This window comes from Aulostomus chinensis, chromosome 24 (genome assembly GCF_037954235.1).
Source record: "Aulostomus chinensis isolate RoL2024-O1b breed Wild chromosome 24, RoL_Achi_v1.0, whole genome shotgun sequence".
Classification (NCBI taxonomy): domain Eukaryota; kingdom Metazoa; phylum Chordata; class Actinopteri; order Syngnathiformes; family Aulostomidae; genus Aulostomus; species Aulostomus chinensis.
Genome location: NC_141343.1, coordinates 13,829,900 through 13,852,500, shown reverse-complemented (window position 1 = coordinate 13,852,500; position 22,601 = coordinate 13,829,900). Strand labels below are relative to the sequence as shown.

At 45.1% G+C, this 22,601-nt stretch overlaps 1 protein-coding gene and 1 pseudogene across 2 annotated transcripts in view; one reads left to right on the top strand and one right to left on the bottom strand.

Annotated features, from left to right (window-relative positions):
* The window catches only part of usp12b (ubiquitin specific peptidase 12b), a 19,336-nt gene extending 667 nt beyond the window's left edge, over nucleotides 1-18,669 (bottom strand). Inside the window, exons 1-11 of one of the 2 annotated variants that reach the window (XM_086197012.1) lie at nucleotides 18,340-18,668; nucleotides 13,760-13,840; nucleotides 13,550-13,633; nucleotides 13,268-13,397; nucleotides 12,630-12,785; nucleotides 12,490-12,593; nucleotides 11,769-11,845; nucleotides 11,545-11,628; nucleotides 10,008-10,205; nucleotides 9,801-9,879; nucleotides 1-5,732 (exon numbers count right to left, since the gene is read on the bottom strand). The exon at nucleotides 1-5,732 is cut by the window's left edge and continues 667 nt beyond it. In XM_086197012.1, the coding sequence (XP_086053138.1) occupies nucleotides 5,631-5,732; nucleotides 9,801-9,879; nucleotides 10,008-10,205; nucleotides 11,545-11,628; nucleotides 11,769-11,845; nucleotides 12,490-12,593; nucleotides 12,630-12,785; nucleotides 13,268-13,397; nucleotides 13,550-13,633; nucleotides 13,760-13,840; nucleotides 18,340-18,387 (1,143 nt within the window). In that variant the 5' untranslated portion in view covers nucleotides 18,388-18,668 and the 3' untranslated portion in view covers nucleotides 1-5,630. Of the gene's footprint in view, nucleotides 5,733-9,800; nucleotides 9,880-10,007; nucleotides 10,206-11,544; nucleotides 11,629-11,768; nucleotides 11,846-12,489; nucleotides 12,786-13,267; nucleotides 13,398-13,549; nucleotides 13,634-13,759; nucleotides 13,841-18,339 lie in introns of both variants that reach the window. The other variant, XM_086197011.1, reaches the window with a different exon arrangement.
* On the top strand, nucleotides 18,400-21,321 carry LOC147238794 (tripartite motif-containing protein 16-like; annotated as a pseudogene).
* The last annotated feature ends 1,280 nt before the right edge of the window (nucleotides 21,322-22,601 follow it).

Sequence of the window (22,601 nt, the reverse complement as noted above, 5' to 3'; positions counted from 1 at the left end):
TGCTAGCACACGATCCATCGCCCGTCCAAAATCTTTGGCAAAAGTTTCTTTTTGTTGTTTTTTTTGGGGGGGGTCCAATGTACTTGAAGCAAATACTGGAACAAAACTTAATGGAAGAAGTACTATTCAGCTATTAAGCTTTTGATGGGTACTGATACTGCCAATTTCCCCACTGAGAGATGAATAAAGGTTTATCCATCAGTACTACAGAATATATAACAGATACTAGAAGAATACGAATCCCTTAAACACAAAGTAACAAACTCCAGCAATGACAACGCTCTTCATCTGACACCTCCTTTTCTGCGTAGTTCTACGTTCGTATGTTAGCCAACCACAAGTGATCCTCAAAACTCTGTACAACTCCTCCTGTTCAGGTTTTTCTTTTTTCGCAGCCTGTTCCATATACGATGAATTAACATATTTGCGGCGGACTACAGAGCCACCATATGAACAGGCTGCTCGCAAAAGCAACAGCATGCTAGCAGAAGCTAGCTTATGTGCGTTATTGTTCTCATTCCTGTCCCTGTATCGCTCCGTATGCATATTCCGCATGACTGCGAGGTGAAGAACAATTCAAGCTAGAATCTCACTCATGGCTAGCAGCAAGCTAGCAAACAGGCTAACGGGCCACCGTGCTTGACTGCGAGCTAGCAGGCGATTTTTTTTTTTTCCATCCTAAATGCAGTTCCTTGGGTATGACAGCAGGGGGCATTGTCCATATATTCTACAATTGGACAGACACCAAACAAAATAGCTTTTGTATTATTTCAGGTGTGAGGCTTGAGTTTTCATCAAAATAAAACTTCTCTACTGGACTGAATTCGCTGTGGAAAAATTCCGCTCCAAATCGAGGTTAAAAACTGTTCCTTCTCTTTTATCCTCAACTGCGGCTCCAGCGGCGAGCTCCTCTCGCACAGCTGCTCTGTTACTTCCTAGCTTTCCTTCAAAGTACTTTAAGTGTATCTTAATGACATCGGACAGTTTGTGAGGCACCACACTGCGACCTGTCAAATTCCATCGGAGCTCACTTACTTTGGGGTTGTTTGGTTTTGACAGCCTGGAACACCAGTTGGGCGGAGCTTGTTATTTCACTCCTGCAAGAAAACTCCTTTTCATCTTTTTTTTTTTTTTTTGGATCTGCTGGTTACTTCAAGCAAGCTTTTATTTATTTAATTCATTTATATTCTGATAATAACATCTGTATTTATGTACACATCAACATCTCTCATCACACACTCCCCCCCCCCCCCCCGAATAAAAATTCAAAGCAAAAAACAAAAACTTCAAATATTCAGACCTGCCGACACAACAATGGTAGGCCAGCACGGTTTGCAAAATATATCCAAAAATAAAACAAAAGTGTAACATCTAAGAAAAAGAAGTTAACATTCATAACAATATTAATACGATTTAAATAAAAAAGAGCATCGTGTCAACACAGGTTTCCTGATAATTACAACCAACGTATTACAGTTGTCATGTGGTTCCAACTGCTGGGATTTTAATGTCTTTCAAAACGGTGCGCTTTTGTGCTTCGATTTTCCTGACAAGGCTACAAATGTAAACACAATTTTGGTACGAGTGAAACTGGATTGGTCCGGAACGGCGAAGGAGGGGAAGAACTCTGATAGAGCGTCGTGCGCAGGAATAGGGAACAGCGTTCCACCTGACGTCGGAAGCCAAAGACGTTTCGCCCAAACTTTGCTTGTTCTCCTTTTTTTTTCCCCGTCACGTCAGAACCACCAAATAAAAATGAAAATGTTTTGTTTTCCTGGTGCCGGCAAGTCCAAACTAAGTGTTTACAGGCCAAGCAGCGTTGTTTCTACGCGTACATTTTTAACATTCAGATAAAAGTCGTGTTTCCATCAGTTAGTTTAGTCACGGGTAACATAAAGCAGCCAAGGTAAAAAATAAAAAACAAACAAACAATAAAAGTCCTACATTTGGTTTCTTTGTGCGTTTAACAAAAAAAAACAACAACAGCTGAGGTGAGAAAGAGAGTTGTTGATGTCCACAGACTTTCAAATGGCGCCCGATTCCTCGCCTCAGTCCCATCAAAACCGCTCTGGAGCTCTCATTTCTCTGGACGCCATCAAACTCAGCACACCGGCACTCATGGCATGTCGAAGGAGGACGCGCGGGTGGGCTCGAGCAGAAACTGGCAGTGTAGACCTGCTATTTTGACGACGCTACGACTGTGACTGGGTTCGTCGCATGAGAGAGGATTCTCTTCATGGCTGCATGTTGGTACCAAGAAAAGATGCCTTCTTTAGCCTGTAAATCTCCATTATTTTCACACGTCAGACCTTCGGCAAGAACTGCACCTTGAAAATATTGTCCTTTGGATCAAATGTAGATGATCTGTTGAGCCCCAGCAGAGACAACGAATATATCAACTAAAGTTTGAATGAAAGGCTTATTTTCTCAACCTTCATTCAACAGACTTGTGTTTGGGCCATTTTTGACTTGGACATTTTACGGGCGACACATTGGAATTCCGAGGGGTAACGACAGCAGCATGGCTGTCAGTCGTCGTGATGCCAGATTCTGTACTGTTGCTCCAGTGTCAAGCTCTCATCCTCCTCATGGACTCAACGGGACCAATAATAAAGGACTCCTGTTGGTACTTTTCTGAGGGAGGATCCCAGTTTTTTGTGGGTTTGCCTCCTGGTTTGCGGTGGTGTGGGCGAGTCCTTGGTATGTTAGTTTTTTTTCATGCCTCTGCATCAGTTGGTTGTTGCTACCAAAGATTTATGACTGAGAAACACTGGAAGGACCAACTGGTAAATCTATGAGCTTTATGGGCAGACGTTTTTGGAAAATTACAAAAAAAAAAACTTCAAACTCACTATTTTTTGGCGTTTTTTTTGTCATCATGTATAAAGTGGGAATTCCATTCAATCATTAAACTGTATAAACTTGTTATAAATCCTTTAATATTTACATCGGTAAATAAAAACACGCGGCCAAATGGTTTGTTAGAATATCGGCATATTGGCGTACCTTGTTTTTATCGCGTGTTCCTGATTTTCTCAGTTCATAACTTTATAATTCCATGTGTTTGATTTGGTCTGGAAAAGAAAAACTCCAAATGTTCAAGTTATAAAAGAGATCTGCCATTACTAAACAGCAGAAGATGGAACCTCCACGCGGGACGATTTTATTTTACTGAAAATCATGGTTCGTCTTTGAAAACTTTCCCGTCAAACTACTGTTCAATAGTCTGTAGTTCATTTGTGAGAGATGCCAAACAACAAGGCTGCCCACAGAGAGTTTTCCAAGCTACTGAGGAGAGGAAGCCATTGTGAACACTTCTTACTGCATTAAATAACTTAAAAACACCGTGGAGCAACACAGTTTTCATACCAGAGAATCAGCAAGGCTACAATTTAAGTTTCTGGAGGGAAAACACGTTACGTAAAAGGTGGAGCGGCTGCCAGAGCTGCAGCTGCACTCCAGCCAGAGTCGGCGCTCGTCAGCCTGTGATTGATGAGCGATATTAAGAGAGGACTGGAGTGTTGGTACGGAGGCGTCAGGCAGTCCAGGAAGAAACGATGGAACAAAAGGACGAGACAAAGTAAAGCAAACATTCAGACGGACTGGATGTAGTGTGATCGGCAAAAAGAGAGAAAACACATTCACCTCTTTGTACGTCACTTTAAAATCATCAAAAGTCTGCATATTCTGGCGTTTTCTTTTCTTTGCTTTTTTTTTAAATGTTAAAACCAACAAATGTTTTTAAAACAATCTGCAAAGGCAACTTTGCTTGCGGTGAAAAAACCCCCACAAAAAGCGCATTTTTTTAAAAAACGGTTCAAAATGTTGAAATCCCTCACAACTCGGTTCAATATCGTCCCTTTTAGCGTTTTCCTCACTGTGGCACCGAACACGACCCGTCATGGCACGGCACTCGAGTTAGTCTGACGGCTAACCTTTTGTTTAAAAAAAATTACAGGAGGTTGGCGTTTCCGGTTGTGGAAAAGCTGTTGTGTTGATCCCTGCAGTTTACAGTAAAACACAAACAAAAAGTGATCGTGGTTCAAAACGACAACAGCAAAAGTAAGGTCACTAATTGGGGGTTTTTTTCTAGTAAAAAAATTTTATTCTCCATCTTGTTCTTCGCCAGATTTACCCACCAAAAACGTTCACGCATTTTTAAAATATCCTTGATTATTTTTGCTTATTCAAACCCTATGAGCCACCATTGGGTGACACGATGAAACATAACGATACAAACGTGTCTACTGGTTAAGCGTCTCAATTCAGTTTTTGCGGAGATGACCAAATTGCTGCTAATTTTGTAGTCCAACCCAGAAGCTAGCATCGTCATGGGCTCCCTCCAAAAACAAAAAAGATTTGTTTTCATAGTGCATTACTGTACAAAACAAGCTGTGAGATTTTTAAGCTTAAAATGCAGTTGCTAGAAGTACAAAGCTAACGGTATGCTAACGGTAGGCTATAAAAAAAACTTCTTTAACTTCAACCGGATTTGCACTTCATTTTTTATGTCTGCGACAACCTCTGTAGTTTCATTTAGCCATTTGTTAGCAAAGGCCAGTTTTATGACAAACACTTCAAAATTCACACGTGTGGTATAAAGTGACCGATTTTATGCTGTAAAACAAAACGCTAAATATTTCAGGCATTTAACTGAAAGCCCATTTGAAACAACCCAATGTCTTTTGGACCAGAAACTCAAATGTCCTACAGTGCCAACTTATTTCCAGGTTTGAGGAACATTCCTGTGCTACTCTCTTTACCTGGGACCTTGCATTTTGAAAAGCAAGCTAGCGGAGACATGGAGGGAGCACAACAAACCCAAAATGAGGGAGGAAAACTTCTGCAGTTCTGCAGCTCCAACAACAAGCAGAAAACGACAAAAGTGATGAAGAAGGATGAGCGTTTTAAACCATTTGTTAACTTAATTTCCAGTAACGTTTCCTGAACATTACCGTGGTAACATACCAGGAGATTCAGGCCGCATTGCTTTTAATTTCCAATGATGCTTCATGGTGTTCCGCGATACAAACGCTGCAAACAAGCAACTGCATCCCGTTTAGTTTAGTTGTGACTGGTGGGATAACTAAAAAGCTGATGTTAGAAATTTAGGAAGATTTTTCTGGGATGAACGCGCTGCGCTGTGTTAGCATATCGCTAACGGACGCTGCGGGAAGCTAACGCAGCACGGTATAACCTGCACACACAAAAAAAGTGTAATGACACTGATGACAAAGTTGCTTAGGAGTCTCACTCAAACAGCTGATTGGTTATTCTGCTTCATCTGGACAGTCTCAAACTGCTTCAACCTCAAATGGACCGCTGTGCGCGCGGCGATGTCAGCCTCTTGGACTGCCGTTACCCCCCAGTACTATTACAGAATCAGCCATTTTTCTAAGGTGCTTGCAGCGGTGTGGCTTTCAGGAGGACTTAACGGACAGAATCCAGGAGGCTGGCATGTGACCTGCACACATCTCAACCAATCCCACGTGGCAATCCAGTGCAAAGCTCCGCCCTGCAGGGAATAAAGCCTGGATACTTATGTGAGCGTACTGGGCAGAGCCCTTGGCAGCCATAAGCCCTACCCCTTCTGTTGAGTGACAGTTCATTAGGGATTTACAGCAGCTGGTTCAGTCTCTGGACTGGTAGAACAGGATGTATCCTGATTCAGAGTTCTTGGAAATGTCCGATGTCAGACCGTAGAACTCCTCAATCGCCTGTGCGTCGATTTTCTGCAAGAAAAGCAGGGCGGGGCTTAGACTTGAGACATTTAAAGATAAAATGACAGCCATTTTCAGTAAAAAAATTTTGTTCCAAAAAAAAGAATCAAAGTGCAAATATTCTAAATGTGAAGCCACTGTGGCTCTGCTCAGAGAGCTCACGAAACTTCTGTTGTGTAACTCTTTTCATGTTGACAAGGAAGTGGTGAATATCTCTGCCCTCATGACTCTTCCTGATCCAACGAAGGGAGAGAGAGAGAGAAAAGAGGCTGAAAATAAACTGCGAAAAAAAAGTCATTTTTGGATGAGTGGTGAAAGAACTGGCTTCAACTACTGAAAACTCCAGCAGTTCCAAGTTGGAACAACTCAAACAGAAGTGAGAAACTTAAAAAAAAGAGAGAGAGAGAGAGAGACAGAAGATATAAATTTATAGAGAAATGGAACACAAAGCAGCAAGTCGGGATGGGTAAATCTCAAAACCATAAAAAAATTATAAGTTAGTGTCAGTTGTGCAAACTCAGCGGAACCAGAAGCCAGTTCGAGTCTGCCAGACCAGACGCTGGAGATCCGTCCCAGCGTAGTGGAAAAATACATCGGCGCTGGAGCCAGTTTTAAAAAATCAGTCCCTGATGGCTGCGACGGAGCCGTTTCCTCTACATTCACACAGCAGGGTGAGGACTCCCACTGCCAGGGAGGCTGTCAAGCAACGCTTTAAAAAAGTTCACATTTGGATGTCAGTCCACAAAGAGAGGCAGAGTAAAGATTGTGTGTTTAGGAGCTGAATATATGAGCTGCACACGGACAAAACAGGGGAGATGAAAATGTAAAGAAATAGTCTGACGTCTCCTCTTCTTTTAGCCTCTGCCAGCGACTGAAGACTCAAGTTTGAGCTTTACGACATGATGAGATGACTTGGTTTTGAGTGCAATTTTGTTATTTTAAATGTGAATTATTGAATTTAAGAGGTCAAGGTCGTTGAACCATCCCTGGGTCCCAACGGACATTTGAAGTTTCATTGAGAACGTGACGAAACTCTTAAGACTTCTCGGTGTATCTGACCAAATCTGAGACGGATATGGTCGACCCACAAGGAGGATTCTGTCAGAGCGCAACTAAACCTGACATTTCCTGATGCCACCAAGTGCCTCAATGATTAATCCTCCCCGAACAATTGGACAACCACCTCCACCAAGTTGGGTCGAGATCAGCCTCGTAGTTTTTACGTGATCCTGCTGACCAACGCCAATGACAACGTGGCCTCATTCGCGGGTGATCGTCTTCATGACTTCGGCCTCTCGACCTCATCCAAACATCCTCCGTCTACGACGTTCCTGATCATTGAACGAGGCCTTCGATGGGATCTGCAGCTCCAGGCGGTCGCTGGGTTTCCTTCTCGTTCTCCAAACTTACTTGAGATGTTGAATTTACCTCCGTGAACGTCACGTTTGTTTCATTAAAGTTGATTATGACGGATTATACCACCGTCAGGCTGACTGACAATTTGAATCTAGGAGGCACTTTTTCTATCATTGAAAGTATTAATTTCCCGGGTTCAAATGGAAACTTGTTGTACATTGGTTGATTTATATATGTATTCATTTATTTTAATTGTTCATGATCCAAGACTGCTCTAAATAAATGTAAAAATATCTTAACACGACAAATTAACGGCATTTACGTTAAGTTAAAAGCTAGACGAACTCGTGTGAGCAGAACAAACCTGCAACACAGCAGAAAAGCCCCTGGACGGTGAGGTAGCGTCAGTCTATGCACCGATCTGGACACGTGGCGCGGGGGTCAACATTTAAGCTAACATTGAAGAAAATAATTCAGCGTCCCGGTTGGATGTCTTCTTCAATGCAGTTACGTCTGCGTATTTTTGAAAGGAGAAAATTGGAGAAGTTTCAACACAATCCCTCGATGCAAATACAAGCATTCCAAGACAGCAAGCAGCTGGAACGAGTTCCCGCAAGACGAAACACGTCCAGAATTTGACCAGTGATTTTGGCAACCACCTCCATACAGCTGATGTAACAACTGGTGCACTTCTTGTTTGATGACCATGGTATAAGAGGGATAATCCACTCGTAGGTGTGCGTGTAGACGGTTTTGGATGCATTTCGCGGAGGCAAATGACTACCTGATGCGCGGTGCATCCAAGACCGTCTACACGCACACATGCGAGTGGATTATCTCTTCCGTGAAGTACAGAACTCTCAATGATGCCACTTGTTTTTGACCCTAACATTGGAGAATACTGACTTGTACACACCTGTTTTTTGTGACACATTCCAAATTTATCTGCCATGAGTACAAATACAGCTCTAAATCCTAAGAAATCACTTGAAGACCCTAAAAAAATGCTTCTTTTATATATGTATATATATTTTTAAAAAGGGCCCAACTGCTGTGTAAAGCATTTACAGAACTCCCTTGTTTTTTTTTCCCCGCGAATTCTTTCGCTTCAGCTTGTCTTTAAACACAAGGAAACCAAGAAAACTTCACTCAAATGAATGTCTCGGTTGCACATTTTTTAGCCCGGTGTTCCTCCACACACACTGGAACATTTAATTTAGCCAGCTAACTGCTGATAGCTCGATTGCGGGGATGGGTTGTACTTTTTGGCTTGAAAAAAAAAAAAACCTAAATAAACTGAAAGGTTCCTTGGCAGCAGCTACTCGGCTTCACTGTAGTCAACTGCCTATGACTGTGCTTGGCTAACTCAGTATTCTAGATATGATAGACTCCTAAGGCTGGATAATTGCCCTGTGTGAATCATTATCACTGTAATTATGCAAACGGGCACATGGCACGGCATGCTAACGATGACAGCATGCTATCACACACGGCGGAACGCTGTCAAACGGTGCGTCGATGTGGTCTGACATGTTTTCAGGCAGGAAAGCAGATGGTTCTGCAACCACTTAGGCGCTGCACATAGGAACGTTATGACAGCAATCTCATTAAAAACTTAGACGAATGTCAGTTTACATCAAATGTTTTTCACGAGCTCCAAGTCAGTATCGGCTGCTTTCAGAGAGCAAATGTTGAGGGAAGTAAAATGAGGGCTGGAGTTCTACTTATTTTCGTTACACAATGTGCCATCGGAGTTTTCCAGGTCCCCCTGATCAAACACACCCTCGGGTTCAAATTGCATAACCGAGATGAAAAAATAAGGCTTCAATTATGTGAAATATCAGAGGAGGTGCAGGGTGAGAAGTGATGAGTAAGCCAGAAGAGGCCAGTCTACCGCTAAATATTTCCCCTCTATTAGCCTCCTTACGGTATTCTAACTCCTCATTATTTAGAGAAGGGATCTTCAATGGTCTGCAGTACAAACTCCAGGGCACAACACTGAAAGGCGCCAGGACCGTGAGTGGAAAGACGGCTGCTTGACATTCCTGTCTGGTTAAGATGAGATGAGACAGCGAGGGGAGCTAGGAGGGCTCCACTCGAACCTTCCAGCTGGTGTTCGCCTCACTGACCCCCCTTGATGGACTGACACTGCTCAGGCACGACTGCTATCACGAACAACAGCTACTACTACTACTAAGTCCCGTCCCTCTGTCTGTCCTTGTCCCTGTCTCTCTGTGGAGTCATGTTTCCATTTAAATGTCAAATTGACTTTCAGAAATACCACAACGCACAAAATGCAAATCAAGGCCGTTTAGTTCAAGCGATGTGGCGTGAATAAGCCAGGCTACGCAGCCTGTATTTCTGTCAGACAACACGGTAACAACACGCGTGGCTGAAACAGGCAGTATAGAGAAAGAGGTGGGTGCGAACCCAGAAACAACGGGTCAGCCCGTTATTTTAGTCATCCACATTTTTCTTTAAACGTCAGAGCTTATTTGAGGTGGTGTTTCCATTTCCTGTTTTGCGCATCACCTCAAGCGGGTGTGAGAAAACGTGTTTGCAAACTTTTGCAGATTTCATCGACCTTTTCTAATGCGATACTTCAAAATGCGCTCACGATACTTACACCAACAGATTAAAAAAAAAAAAAATATATATATATATCATGGTGCTTCACCTTCAAAGTGAGCGACCGACATGAACCAAAACTCAAATCCTTCTCACCTCTACGATGTCGTCGTCAAACAACAGCCAGAAGCCATGACTCTTGACGATGGTGATGTAGTGTCCTCTGTTAGGACCACTGCCGGGAGCAAGGAGGAGAAACACTGAGCAAACTGTTCCGTAATCACCCTAGGGTCCTTCGCCTTCGGGATGAAAGTTAAGGCACAGGCTCAGTGACGTGTGAAGTTTGAGTGACAATGAACCTACCTGCCACAGTGTACAACCACAGCTACCAGGTCGTACATGCGGTCCGGATTGGTGGCGTCCCCAGATGTGTTGAAGAGGCGGAGCTCAAGAGGGAAGACGACGCGATACGACAGTTTGGTGTAGCGGTGCAGCTGGTCCATGTATTTAAAGCGCTTCAGGTGGAGGGCGAGGATCATGGGGAGCTTCTTTACTCTCATCCTGATGGACAGAAACCCTTCGAATGTTATTTCAGGGACTTCGGCAACAGAAGCAACCCCACTAAAGTTACAGTTACACACCAGAACCTTCTGAAATGAAACAACACCTGGACCGTGAGAACACTCCAAAAAACACCTTTTTGTGGAAAAAATGTTTTTAAATGATAAAAAAAAAAAAAAAAATTAGAATTGAGGAGGGGTTGAACTTCAAGAAAATCAGGAGGGCAGACGAATGCCTCAAACTCAAACTCAGAGCTGAAAGCTTTCCATGTGGATGCCATTACTGCTCCAGAAGCACTACAAGGAAGCCGAAGTACAGGTTTTAGGCGCTTTGTGCTCTTCATAATTTGGCCCCAACTTTTGGCGAACGTCCTGTAGCGTTCTGCTCAGTGTTAATGCGAGGTGCTTCGCTGCTGACGGAATGGATCTTTCAAGCTAATGGATGTTACTTGATGTGCTCTGCAGGCACACAAACCTTGGACGGTATGTAGACGGTTGTGTTGACGTTTAAAACAACACATTTCCCTGTTATTTTAATGACTTTTCCATGCTTTGCTACACAAATATGGTATTTGTGTAGCAAATGTCTACGACCTCACGCATATCTGTGTGTAAGAGTGAAACATAATGGTCAAAAATCAACGCTATAATTTACGGACCCAAATAAATATGGTCATCGGTTAACCTTGAGATAATTTTCATGATAGGACGATGTTGAAATGCGCGTCAGAGTTTCCTGGAGCTCGAAGTGAAGTTGCTTCGTTTGAGTATCAAACAGTCCAAAACTGTTGAACTCTTCGTTTCCTGCAATGAACGACCCAACACGGCAGCGTTTTCTTTGATTTAAGAGTCACAGTCGAAATTAGTTGCCAATTAGTTTTCTTTCAGTCGATTACTTTTGGAGCTCAACCTTTTTGTTGTTGTTGTTGTTGTTTGTTACCAGACGAATGTAACTAAGGTTTAAGTTTGTTGCTCCAGCTTAACTGAACTGAGTATTTTTGAAGCAAATTCCCACGACTTTTCAATAACTTCCCGCCTATTTGTCCGAAAATTCTTCAGGCCATTTTCAAATTGCATGAGTCGGGGGTGCATACTGAAAGATATCCTCATTGGTCTGGAGCAACGCGGTTCATAGACTGTACGATTATTTGGGTTTTTCCAAAATTTGTAGAAAAACAGAAAAAGGTTACTTTCTCAAATTTACGGGTGGAAACTTCTTGTCATGCACCTCCTGCGTGTACTTCTGCCACATCCACTCAGCTAATATTTCTTCAACGCTCGACAGAAACAGACGACTAACAAATACCATTAATATGCTGACGTACTAAGATATCGCGCACCTTTTCTGGGCTTCCTGTTTGCTGCGACACTGCTCGCAGTAGTACTTGTACTCACTACACAACGTCTCTGTGTTGCTGAAGCCCCTGTTGAGTAGACACACACACACACACACACACACGTTAAACACACACTGGGTCAGACATGGAACTGCTTCACAATTTCATGTCACGGCAAGAAAAGTACGATGTATCTTCTGAGACGACCAAATAAGGCAAAGCCCTACCTGAGACAGTGCGTGATGGAGGTGTTCTGCTCTACATCCACCGACAAATCAAGGAAGTCCTCGTCTTTACTGCTCACCTGCAACACAAGTTTAGCTCAATGTCGCGTCCTTTACACGTGCCTCTCCGTTATTGATTGGGTTAAGTTTGGGTCAGATGCACCTAAAGGTGGGCATACATGCACAACTTGAGCCCGTTTCCTCATTTTCACACCGCGTGACTCATTTTGTAGTCGGTCAAGATTTCAGCGTCTTTTGCCGTGCAGTGAAAACACAGACAGATCGTGGCCTGATTGGATCTCACATTCGGCCTTCCAGCGCTTGAAAGAATCTCCCATCTTTCCGAAATTTTGGTAGAACATCGTCACGATGCTCTCGTGCGTAAAACCAGATCCATAATTCTCAAACGTCGGGGCCTTTTTTCACACGGCGCCAGTGCCTCTGCGGTACGCTTCTTGTTATCCAAAGCGCAAATCAACTTCTATGCAGCTTTCAAAGGAATCTGGACAACTGTCGATTGTCAGGATGGTCCGCAGGTGCCTATGGCCCTACTGTGCAAGCGCTCCGACCACGGCATGGCGTGGTACAGTCAACAGTGGAAGTACACATTTCTAGAATCATCAAGTGTATGCCCAGCTAATGTTTACACCTTCAGCAATCCAGCTTGGTTTGCAGCTGTGAGAGGTCTCGGTGTAACGATGCTCACATTGCTCGCAGCACTTACAGCTTCACAGTTAAGGCAGCGTGTCTCATTGGTCAGAGTGCCTTGGAAGATCTCATGAACCCAAGTCTGCTGACTCTCCTTTCCACCTTCTCCTTCTCTTCCCTCTCCTCCTCCTCCCCCTCCTCCTCCTCCTCCTGCACTTCCTCCTCCTCCTCCTCCACCCCCTCCATTCTGCACCAGCTTTCCATTCTGCTGTCGCTCCTGGCTCTTCTCCTCCTGGAGCAGGTCTGCGATGGTGTTGAGGAGGTAGTTGAGGAATTCGTGGGCATCCTGTTGCATGTAGTTGTCAAAAAGCTCTGAAGGACACAGGGGGGGAATGACATGAACACGTTACAAAACGGTAAAAACACAAATAGGGAAGGTATAAAAGAATATGGAGAGGTAAAAAGAGGGTAGGGAAGAGGAAAGACAAAAAAAATGCACATCAGCATGTGTCTGGCAGAGAGAAATTGAGCCAATTAAGCCTGTTTCTTCTTTTTCATTCGCTTTCCGCTCTCGGATTTGGCTTCGTGAACTGTGAGATTAACTTCTCAACTGAGATGATTCCCTTCCTCCCTGCCCGCCCTTTCACTTCCCCCCTCTTCTTGTCTCTTTTTCTTCGCTCTCTGCCCTCATCTCATCCTCCTTTGCTTCTGAACACACGACTGACGTATTCATTCCAGACTTTACATTTCCAAACAGCTGCGGCGAGTACGAACAGTAGCCACAGCTGCACGTTCTGGGGGGAGTCAAAAAAACTTTGTCGTTTTTCATTCTTGAGGGCGCGACGCATTCGTACCATTTTCTTTTCTCAGCCTTGAGATGAACTTCTTAGGAGGGATGACTCCCACTTTCTTCTTCTGTGTGGCGATGCTGTTGAAGAGGTCAGCCAGGCAGGTGAGGAGAGACTCCTTACGACGCGGCTGCACCTGGAGAGCGGAAGAACGCGCCTGTTACTCCACAAGGACTTCAAGGACCCAGGGGATGAAGTTCTTTTGTGGGTAAACCCTGAAGTCAGCATCAACCATAGGCCAGGAATAACTCTGCTTGATGCCACAACTGCGTTTCTCTCATCACCTACCTTATATGCCAACACCTTCTCCCTGAACGGTCGGCAGAAATACAGAGCCTGCAGGACTGAGTTACAGTAGCAGGTGTTGCCAAACTAGAACAAAGAAGCAGAGAGGCCAGATGAGACGGATAGGGGTACGTTCCGACTTCTTTTAGCTCTTTTAAAAAGGTTCCGACAAAGCTACTTCATGTGTCAGGGTTATTCCCGACTGACACTTACGTTGACCAATCCGAAGTAGTGTTCATTTACGGGAAACTGTTCCGGTCCAATCTCCTTTTCCAAGGCAGAGGCATTGGCGCCCTGCAGAAGAAGAGATGCATTTCAAAATCGACTCCAAACGATGGATGTGTGACAGCACTTCACAATAAACAAAAGCTTTTCTTCACATGTATGATTTATTACATTTCTTCAAACACACAGTACAGTAGGTCATCTGACACCTTTTGTCTTCGTTTCCTCTTTATTGTTTTCCATGTTTCCTGCTCTGCTGCCGCTTGTCTCAGTTGCGTTTCCTGCTTCTCACCCAGCCAAGATAACAAACATAACAGCTTGGATTTGGATTTTTACGTTCTTACCAAGGCGACCACAGCAAAACCAAATACCGCCAGCTTTGAGAACGTTTTGCAGTATTGTAATCATAATAATAATAAAGCAATGTAGTTTTTTTGCAGTACTACTTCTCCATCAATCTTTTATGTTGGCCCGAGGGACACTGCAGTGACTTGCTATTGCCTCTTGTGGTACAAAGTGGTAATACAAGATGGGATGGAGACAGCTAGCTGGTGGCGTGCTAACTACAGTAAATCATCTCAGCCATAGAATATTGATGTATTTGCCATGATGCCAAAACTCAGATTTCTTGTCTTTTATAGTTTTAGATGAAGATACTTATGTTGAGTTTAATGGAACATGGCAACTTTTAGGAAAGATAGATCCATCTACCCCACTGGGCAGCGAACTGCTAGTTAGCTTAGCTTTAGTATACACGAGTATACTACTGGTATCGAGCGTGGCACAAAAAAAGAGAGTCTTCCCCAAAGTTATCAAATAGGATTTTTCGGTCACAAAAACTTTTAGGTACCAAACCGGTTAAAAAAAGTGACATATTCACAGTTAGTGTACAGAGGTCACATGATGTGCTCATTGGTGAATGCACTCCGCTTCCTATAGCAAAAAAATTGTTTTAGAAAAAAAAATAGGAGAGAGAGAGAGAACCTTAATCATCAGATATCGTTCACCACTTTATGGCCTTGGTTTGAGCTTCTGAAGAGAGAATATTCAACTACCACGAGGGGGGGGGGGGTGAGCGAGAGCGAGAGAGACAGGGAGGGAGGTGATGATGATGATGACGATGATGATAATGATAACAATGATGCAGCTTTTCCTTCGAGGGTAAGTGACGACACGGGTGAAGCCGAGATGTTGTTATTCATCAGTGGGAGGTTCGTGCAAAGTCAACAAGGGGAAAACAGACGAAGGCCTTGCTGGTATTTTTTTTTACCCAGCAGCCTCCAAACACCACTGGGAGACACACACACACACACACACACACACACACACACACACACACACAAAGAATCTTTTTGATGAGGAAGGCGAACGCGCAGGTCTGAAGGAAGGGAGAAAAGAGAAGGTCCTGCTTTGGTTTATAACAATTAAACTTTCATTGCTCTCATTAATTTTGCAACACTGGGTGTGTCAGAAAAATAAGTATCCAGATTGGAAGTGAACGGCTGCGAAACGAAGTCTGCAGCAAGGTTAAGTCACTGTTTAGTGACCGTCTTTATTATTCATGAATATCAGAGTTGAGTGTGACATGAGGAAAAGGCCTTTCTATCACGGGAGATAAAGCTGGCTAACTTATTTTAGGGTTACTGCAGAATAAAGAGACAACAACCGGGTTCACACACAGGTTTTCCGAACAATTTCAATGAGAGCGGAGGTTTTTAGGGCCGCAAATTCTCTAAAACATCAGTGTACTTATAAAAAAATAAGACCAGAGAATTTAGCATCACACCTTTATGACGAGCTACACGTGCTGACAGGACCTAAAAAGGATTTTATCAATATCAACTCGGGAGATGTTGTTTTTTGTTTTTTTTGGAACACATAATTTCCAATACATAAACTCCCATTCCTGTTGTGTGGGTCTCAGAATGAACCGCACGCTGGCGGGGATGAACAGTAAACCACCGCCACACTCGGATTGGAAAGCAGCAATGGCCAAATCTACAATGTCGACACACAACTGATATCAAGGGCCTTGATTTCAGCCTGGCCCGGCTCTGGTTTGCACAGTCCTTCTGGGGGGACTTTCACGGTTTCGCCAGCCAAACTGATTTTCTGAGAAACCAAATAACTTCTGGGCATCAACCGGTGAGCCGCCACAGTGGTAAACAAGCTGAATAAATCTGACAGCCGCAGCTCATGTTTAGCCCGTGCTGGTGTTGGTCTAGCGGCTGCTGGTTTGTTGCCACATTGAAGTTGGACGCTACACTTGAATGGGTTGGATGTCCAGGGGCTTGTATCAGGGACAGAAGGATTAGTGGGTAACTTCAGGTTCAACTGGGGATTTGGGGTGCCGTAAAGGTGGTGTTGCCACTTTTTTAAACGGGATACATCAGCGTGGTAACTTGTGCTGGAGATCTAAACTGCTCAGGAGTAACGCAACAATCTATCAGCTTGGAAAATCATCATTCCTGGAAGCTCCCGTGGACCTCTGTCTACAGCACGGATTTAGACTCCTCATATGAGGGATGTCTGTTCTTCTTGGTCTGGGCTGTGTTTGCCTTCATCTCAGGGTCAGGTACTAAGTCATGACACAGCTTGTCTGTGATTGCTGTTCGTCAGACAGTTCTTTTTAAGACATCCTGGATATGTTGAACTTGCTTTGGGATACAGGCCTCTGGTTCCATGGTCTTTATAATGCCACGCATGTACAAACCACAAAGAGCGCTTACAGGAAACACACGTGTGGACGTCAGCAGCCAGCAAATCAAAAAGACAACAGCGGACTTCTCGGAGGCATCTGGCTGACCGGCTGTCAGCGCTGGTCAGCTGCTCCGGCTAGAACCAGGATCAGTTAGAGTCAGTTAATCTTCTAGCTTTAAGCTCCTCTGTGACTTGGCCCCACTGCAAAATTAACTAGAGACCATCTGCGCCACGTTGAGGTTCTGCGTGAAGAAGACCGTACCAGGCCCAAGCACGTCTGATAGTTTGACAGTTCGGCACCACGCTCAGGCACGGTATACCTTCTTGGCCCCGGCATGAGCAAGGCTGTCAGCAAGCAAGCAAACGCTGGCAGACGGAGAAAATCCGTCCAGGTGAACAACGAGCAACGACGAGCACCCGAGAATCAGTTTGGCCGAATTGCAAACCCACAGTTTGGGGGGCAAACTCTCCGTACAGGGTGTGCATAGTACAACACACAGGACGGCGCTGGGCTCTCGGCCCCTATGAAACGTAACCTGCCTGGCAGGATTCCCAGACCCAGCGATGGCGTTAGCGTGCTCGGACTGGAACTGGGCAAAAGGGAAGGGCTACAGGGGAGTTTGGGACTATGGCGCTTCAACACTGAACAAGGGAATCAAGGGTCAAAGGAATTCCTTTAACACTGATCAAACCCAACTGCGTCCCCTGACACTTTCAAACAAAATGCGTCCACAGACATATTCGTGAAAAACTTTCAAAACCAATCAGCCTTTCCTGCTCCAGGACCACATTACGCCATGATGACACATACACGGGCTCACGAGGTGCCGCACACCAGCAGCCTCTTAAACTGGTCACGGCAGACAGAACTGACCCATTAAACGTGAGAAGAGCAAACAAGGCCTGGTAAGAATGTCTGACCTTTCTGTTCTTCAACCCTTGACCTCTCGGGGGAAACCTGTCACGCAGGTTCGCCAAGGCTACCGTTACAATTCCTCGGACCCGTGAATACGTCTGAGAGAAGCAGCACAGGACTGCTGTTTATTAACCTGAGCCTCTTGATTCCCAAATAGTTTGAGAATCAATAAGAGTATCACATTGACAGCCCATGAGTGAGTTTAAAAACTAGAGCTTCAAATACGCAGCAAGGAGGGAGGGAACATGGATGTGCAGGTGGGATCATTTCAGCCAGAAACAGCCAAGAAGAATAGGCAAAACACACACCCGGCTCACCCACGCTATTCATTCCCGGGAGTGCTTGGATTCAATGTTCTCCTAAGGCTAAAATATGCAATATTAAACAAGCAAAGTCTAAACATTAGCCGAGCTTCCTTCCAGAGGAAAAATTCAGTTTCTATCCCATGACAGGAAGTGCTGAAATTACCCTCAAAACACAGAGATATCAGCTGCCCCCGCGTTAGTTTAGCTGCCTTTCGTTGTGTGACAACAAACAAACAAGCAAATAAATAAATAAAGATACGAACTGTGATTTTCATCCGGAAGACCACAACTTTGCAACACCGCCCAGTCCAAATACACAAGGGGCTCGCGCTGTGCTACGAGCTAGCTATTTTCACCGTGGTCAACCCTGCCCTTCTCCAAACTACAACCAAACCGGCGAAGAAACTGCAACGAAACACACAATATCGCCCCGGTATTGGTAAAAACTGCAGTATCCTTCAGGGGTTTAAGGGTAAAAACTGTACAACTTAGTGGGAACCCTGTGTGTTATAATCATATGCTCTGTATGGTTAGCAAACAAGCTAGCAGGGCAGCTAGCTTATCGCCCCGGCTCACTAGCCCAGCCACCGGACACAAGCGCCGCCGCGCAGGCAGACCACAGATGGGGCCGCGTCCCGGCGCCTTACCATCGTACAAATCGAGGCGATCTTTCGGACTGTCATCAGTATTTCCATCCGTAAGCCGCCATGTTGGACCGAACCACGATGGTGAAATTGTCAGAGCCGATGCGGCTGCAGAGTTCCGGGAGAGTCTTCTGCCCCCTGTTTACGAGTACCGTCAAGTCAGTGACCCAAGTGCCGAACTTCTGTTTCAGAATTTCAAAATTTACGTAACGGAAGAGGCTGTATTATGAAAAAAGAGTTTATCACGCTTAAAGCTCGTCATTTAGTAACATAACCTGAGGCTAAATGTCCAGAAATGTATACGAAACATGTCACGCTCAGAAAAAAACAAACATTTCCACACTCATACACTGAAACGTTTTGAACGTTTTTGTTTTTTATTTTGAAAGTAACGTTAGTTAATTTCCGGTTTCCCTCGCGAAATTTTAGCTCTGCTTGACAAAGCTTCCTGAGGTCCAGTGGGACGATCCTCGTCGTTCGACTCGGGGCTAAAATTGGTGGGCGGTGCTTGTAGGTGTCATTTCGATACTGACACCATAAAACAAGAACGACCCGCGACTGGAACGAGGGCGTGCATTTGAATGAGTTGCGTCACGGCGCAGGTGGCGAGCGCGTGCAAAGTGCAGGGGGGTAGAACACGAACAGCGCCCGGCTGGGTTAAGGTTCGGGTAATAGTTAATTAACAACCCACTAAATGGGCTTAAACCCACAGAGGTGACGTAGTCAACCAGGAGGCATCTCAAAAATAGTACAGACGGTGGAGAACAAAAAGGAGAGCAACAAAAACAGCGCATACATTTCCTGCTTATGAAAACCTTCACTGATTTTATGGTTCCATCTCCGGGGAAAGTGACAGGACTAGCGAGAATGTGATAGGTTCTGAATGTCACTAAACTGTAAAAAACAAAACAGAAAGAGCCATTAAAGTTAGCATGTTTTAGCATGAAGCTGAACTTAGCAGAGGAGAAACGGCTCAGAGAGCAGAAACCTTGTCCTGTTCCATGAGTCTGGATCTACTGGAGGATCCGGTCACGACTCCCTGTGGACACAGCGACTGCATGAGCTGTATTAAAGCCTACTGGGATGGAGGACAGGGGGGAAGACCTTCATACCGAGGCCTGGCCTGGAGAAAAACACCATGTTAGCAGCTTTAGTGGAGGAGCTGAAGAAGACTGGACCCCTGCTGGTCCCTGCTCCGCTGGACCTGAAGACCTGGCCTGTGATTCCTGCACTGGGAGGAAACTGAAAGCCTTCAAGTCCTGTCTGGTTTGTCTGGTCTCTTTCTGCCAGGAACACCTGCAGCCTCATCTGGAATCCCCCCTTTTCAAAGACACAAGCTGGTGGACCCCTCCAAGAGGCTGCAGGAGAACCCCCCGTCATGAGGAGGTGATGAAGATGTTCCGTCGTACCGATCAACAGTGCATCTGTTCTCTCTGCTCAGTGGATGAACATCGAGGCCACGACATCGTCTCAGCTGCTGCAGAAAGAACTGAGAGACAGAAAGATCTGGAGGAGAGTGGACGAAGGATCCAGCAGAGAATCCTGGACAAAGAGAAGGACGTGGAGGTTCTTCAGCAGGAGGAGAAGAACATCAACGTCTCTGCTGTTAAAGCAGTGGAGCACAGTGAGAGGGTCTTCTCTGAGATGATCCGTCTGATGGAGAACAGAAGCTGTGATGTGAAGCAGCAGATCAGATCGCAGCAGGAAACTGAAGTGAGTCAGAGAGCTTCAGGAGAAGCCGGAGCAGGAGATCAGGGAGCTGAAGAGGAGAGACGCTGAGCTGCAGCAGCTGAACCTCACTGACCATCACGTCCAGTTTCTCCAGCGTTTCCCCTCACTGTCCCAACCCAGAGGACCTGGAGACTTGTCCAGCATCAGTGGAGGTTTTTCTGCCAGGACCAGAACCCAGGACCAGAGCTGAGTTCTTAAAATATTCACGCAAAATCACACTGGACCCAAACACAGCACACACACGGCTGTTGTTATCTGAGGGGAACAGAAAAGCAACATTCATGAAAGGAGATCAGCCTCATTTTGGTCACCCAGACAGATTCAGGTGTCCTCAGGTGCTGAGTAGGGAGGCTCTGACTGGACGGTGTTACTGGGAGGTGGAGGTGAGAGGAGGAGGAGGAGCTGCTGTAGCAGTCGCATACAAGAACGTCAGCAGAGCAGGAAGTGAATGTGCATTTGGAAACAACCAACGATCTTGGACAGCGTCTCATCTGATGTCTCAGGTCCTCGGTCCACCAGAGTGGGAGTCTACCTGGACCACCGCTCAGGAGTTCTGTCCTCCTACAGCGTCTCCATGGGAACCATGAACCTCCTCCACAGAGTCCAGACCTCAGCCTCTACATGTTGGACAAGGACTTTGGTGGGTTTATGGAGGCACAGTTGAGTTGATCGAGCCCAACTAGCAGACCTCCTTCATGGTAGCAGCAGAATCAGTTCATACCTGATGAGGGCTGACACGTGTGGTTCTCCTGCTCCTCGTCCCAGAGAACCCACCAGTCCCCCCCCCCCCCCCCCGCTTTGATGGTAGACCCTCATTCTTAAAGGCCTCGCCACTCTCAGCCTATCATCCAAAACCGTCAGGTTCCAAAGTTAATTTGAACTCTGAATCATTCAATCACAAGTCTCCACTCCATCTGCCTCAGGCATGGACTGTCACTCATGACCAGACCACACCCACAAGGTCATAGAACTCCGCCTCCGGCCACCTGAGATCCACATGGACTTCACCTGTACAGACGTCTTTGGTCGATCCGTCATCAGCGGATATTTGGATGATTTTGTTTATGAACCCTTTTAATCCTGAGTTCAGGTGAATGATGTCACTGCAGTGATGAACCTGATTGGTGATTAATTGTTTGATTCTCTTCTCACCTGTAATCTGTTCTGTTTCTGTTTCTACAAAGAACTCAGTCACACACCGCCTATCAACCGTCAATCAGCTGTCAATCAACCGTCAATCAACTGTTAGCTCTTCTCATCACCTTTGACAGCAATAAAGTGTTGGAACGTCTTCCTGGATCCTGAGTGTGAATGTGCACCTCACATGCATCACATGTTCTCTTAGAACCAATCATAGAGCTTTCTCACTCATGTAGCATGTGTTAGCTAACACGTGCGAATGATAGCATTCAGGGTTTTAGACCACACCTCAGGCTTTAAGAGAAAAAGAAGAAAGAACCTTCACTCCAGCATGCTAATGCTAACACTTGCTAATGATAGCATTCAGGGTTTTAGACCACACCTCAGGCTTTAAGAGAAAAAGAAGAAAGAACCTTCACTCCAGCATGCTAATGCTAACACTTGCTAATGATAGCATTCAGGGTTTTAGACCACACCTCAGGCTTTAAGAGAAAAAGAAGAAAGAACCTTCGCTCCAGCATGCTAATGCTAACACTTGCTAATGATAGCAGTCAGGGTTTTAGACCACACCTCAGGCTTTAAGAGAAAAAGAAGAAAGAACCCTCGCTCCAGCATGCTAATGCTAACACTTGCTAATGATAGCAGTCAGGGTTTTAGACCACACCTCAGGCTTTAAGAGAAGGAAAAAAAACAACCTTAGCTCTAGCATGCTATTGCTAACACATGCTCATGCTAAACCTCGGGATCTGGGGTCATGACCCAGATGTTGAAGAACAAAAGATCAATATTAGCATGAACATGTTCATGCTAATGCTAATGCTAACGCTCGGGGAGCGGCTCAGTCACCTAGGAGCCACTGTGACTATGACACAGACCCGGTGGGGCAACAGGCTCTTGAACAGGAGCTCTTCTGATCTAAACTGGAACTCCTGTCAGCTCCATGTTGAGCCACCAGCTTGCTGAGATCCTCCTGAACGTGAGGATGATTGGATTTCATAGGGAGATCTCAGGCGACAACCTGAGACTCCGCAGGCCTGAGAGCATCAGTGCTCATCGGGCCCGCTTCCACAGCAGCTTATTCCCAGCCGCTGTCAGGTGAGTGGCACAGGACATTAAAGGGGGAAAACACCTCACTCCACTTCCTACTAAAGAGCTGAGAAACTGAGTTTTTCTTTGTAGCATTTCACTTTATTATTTTTTTTGAAAGTGACCTACGTCAGTCCGTGGGGAACTTATCCTCACCCAGGTCTTTAGGGAGCTGAATCTGTTATTTCTTCCGTTTTTCGTATAATTTTTTTTTTTTGTTTGTTCGTCAGAAATGAGCTTCTGTACATGGCAACGACTCAGGAGTTTCTCAACCAGCGTTGGCACCCTCTAGTTGACGATAAAATAAC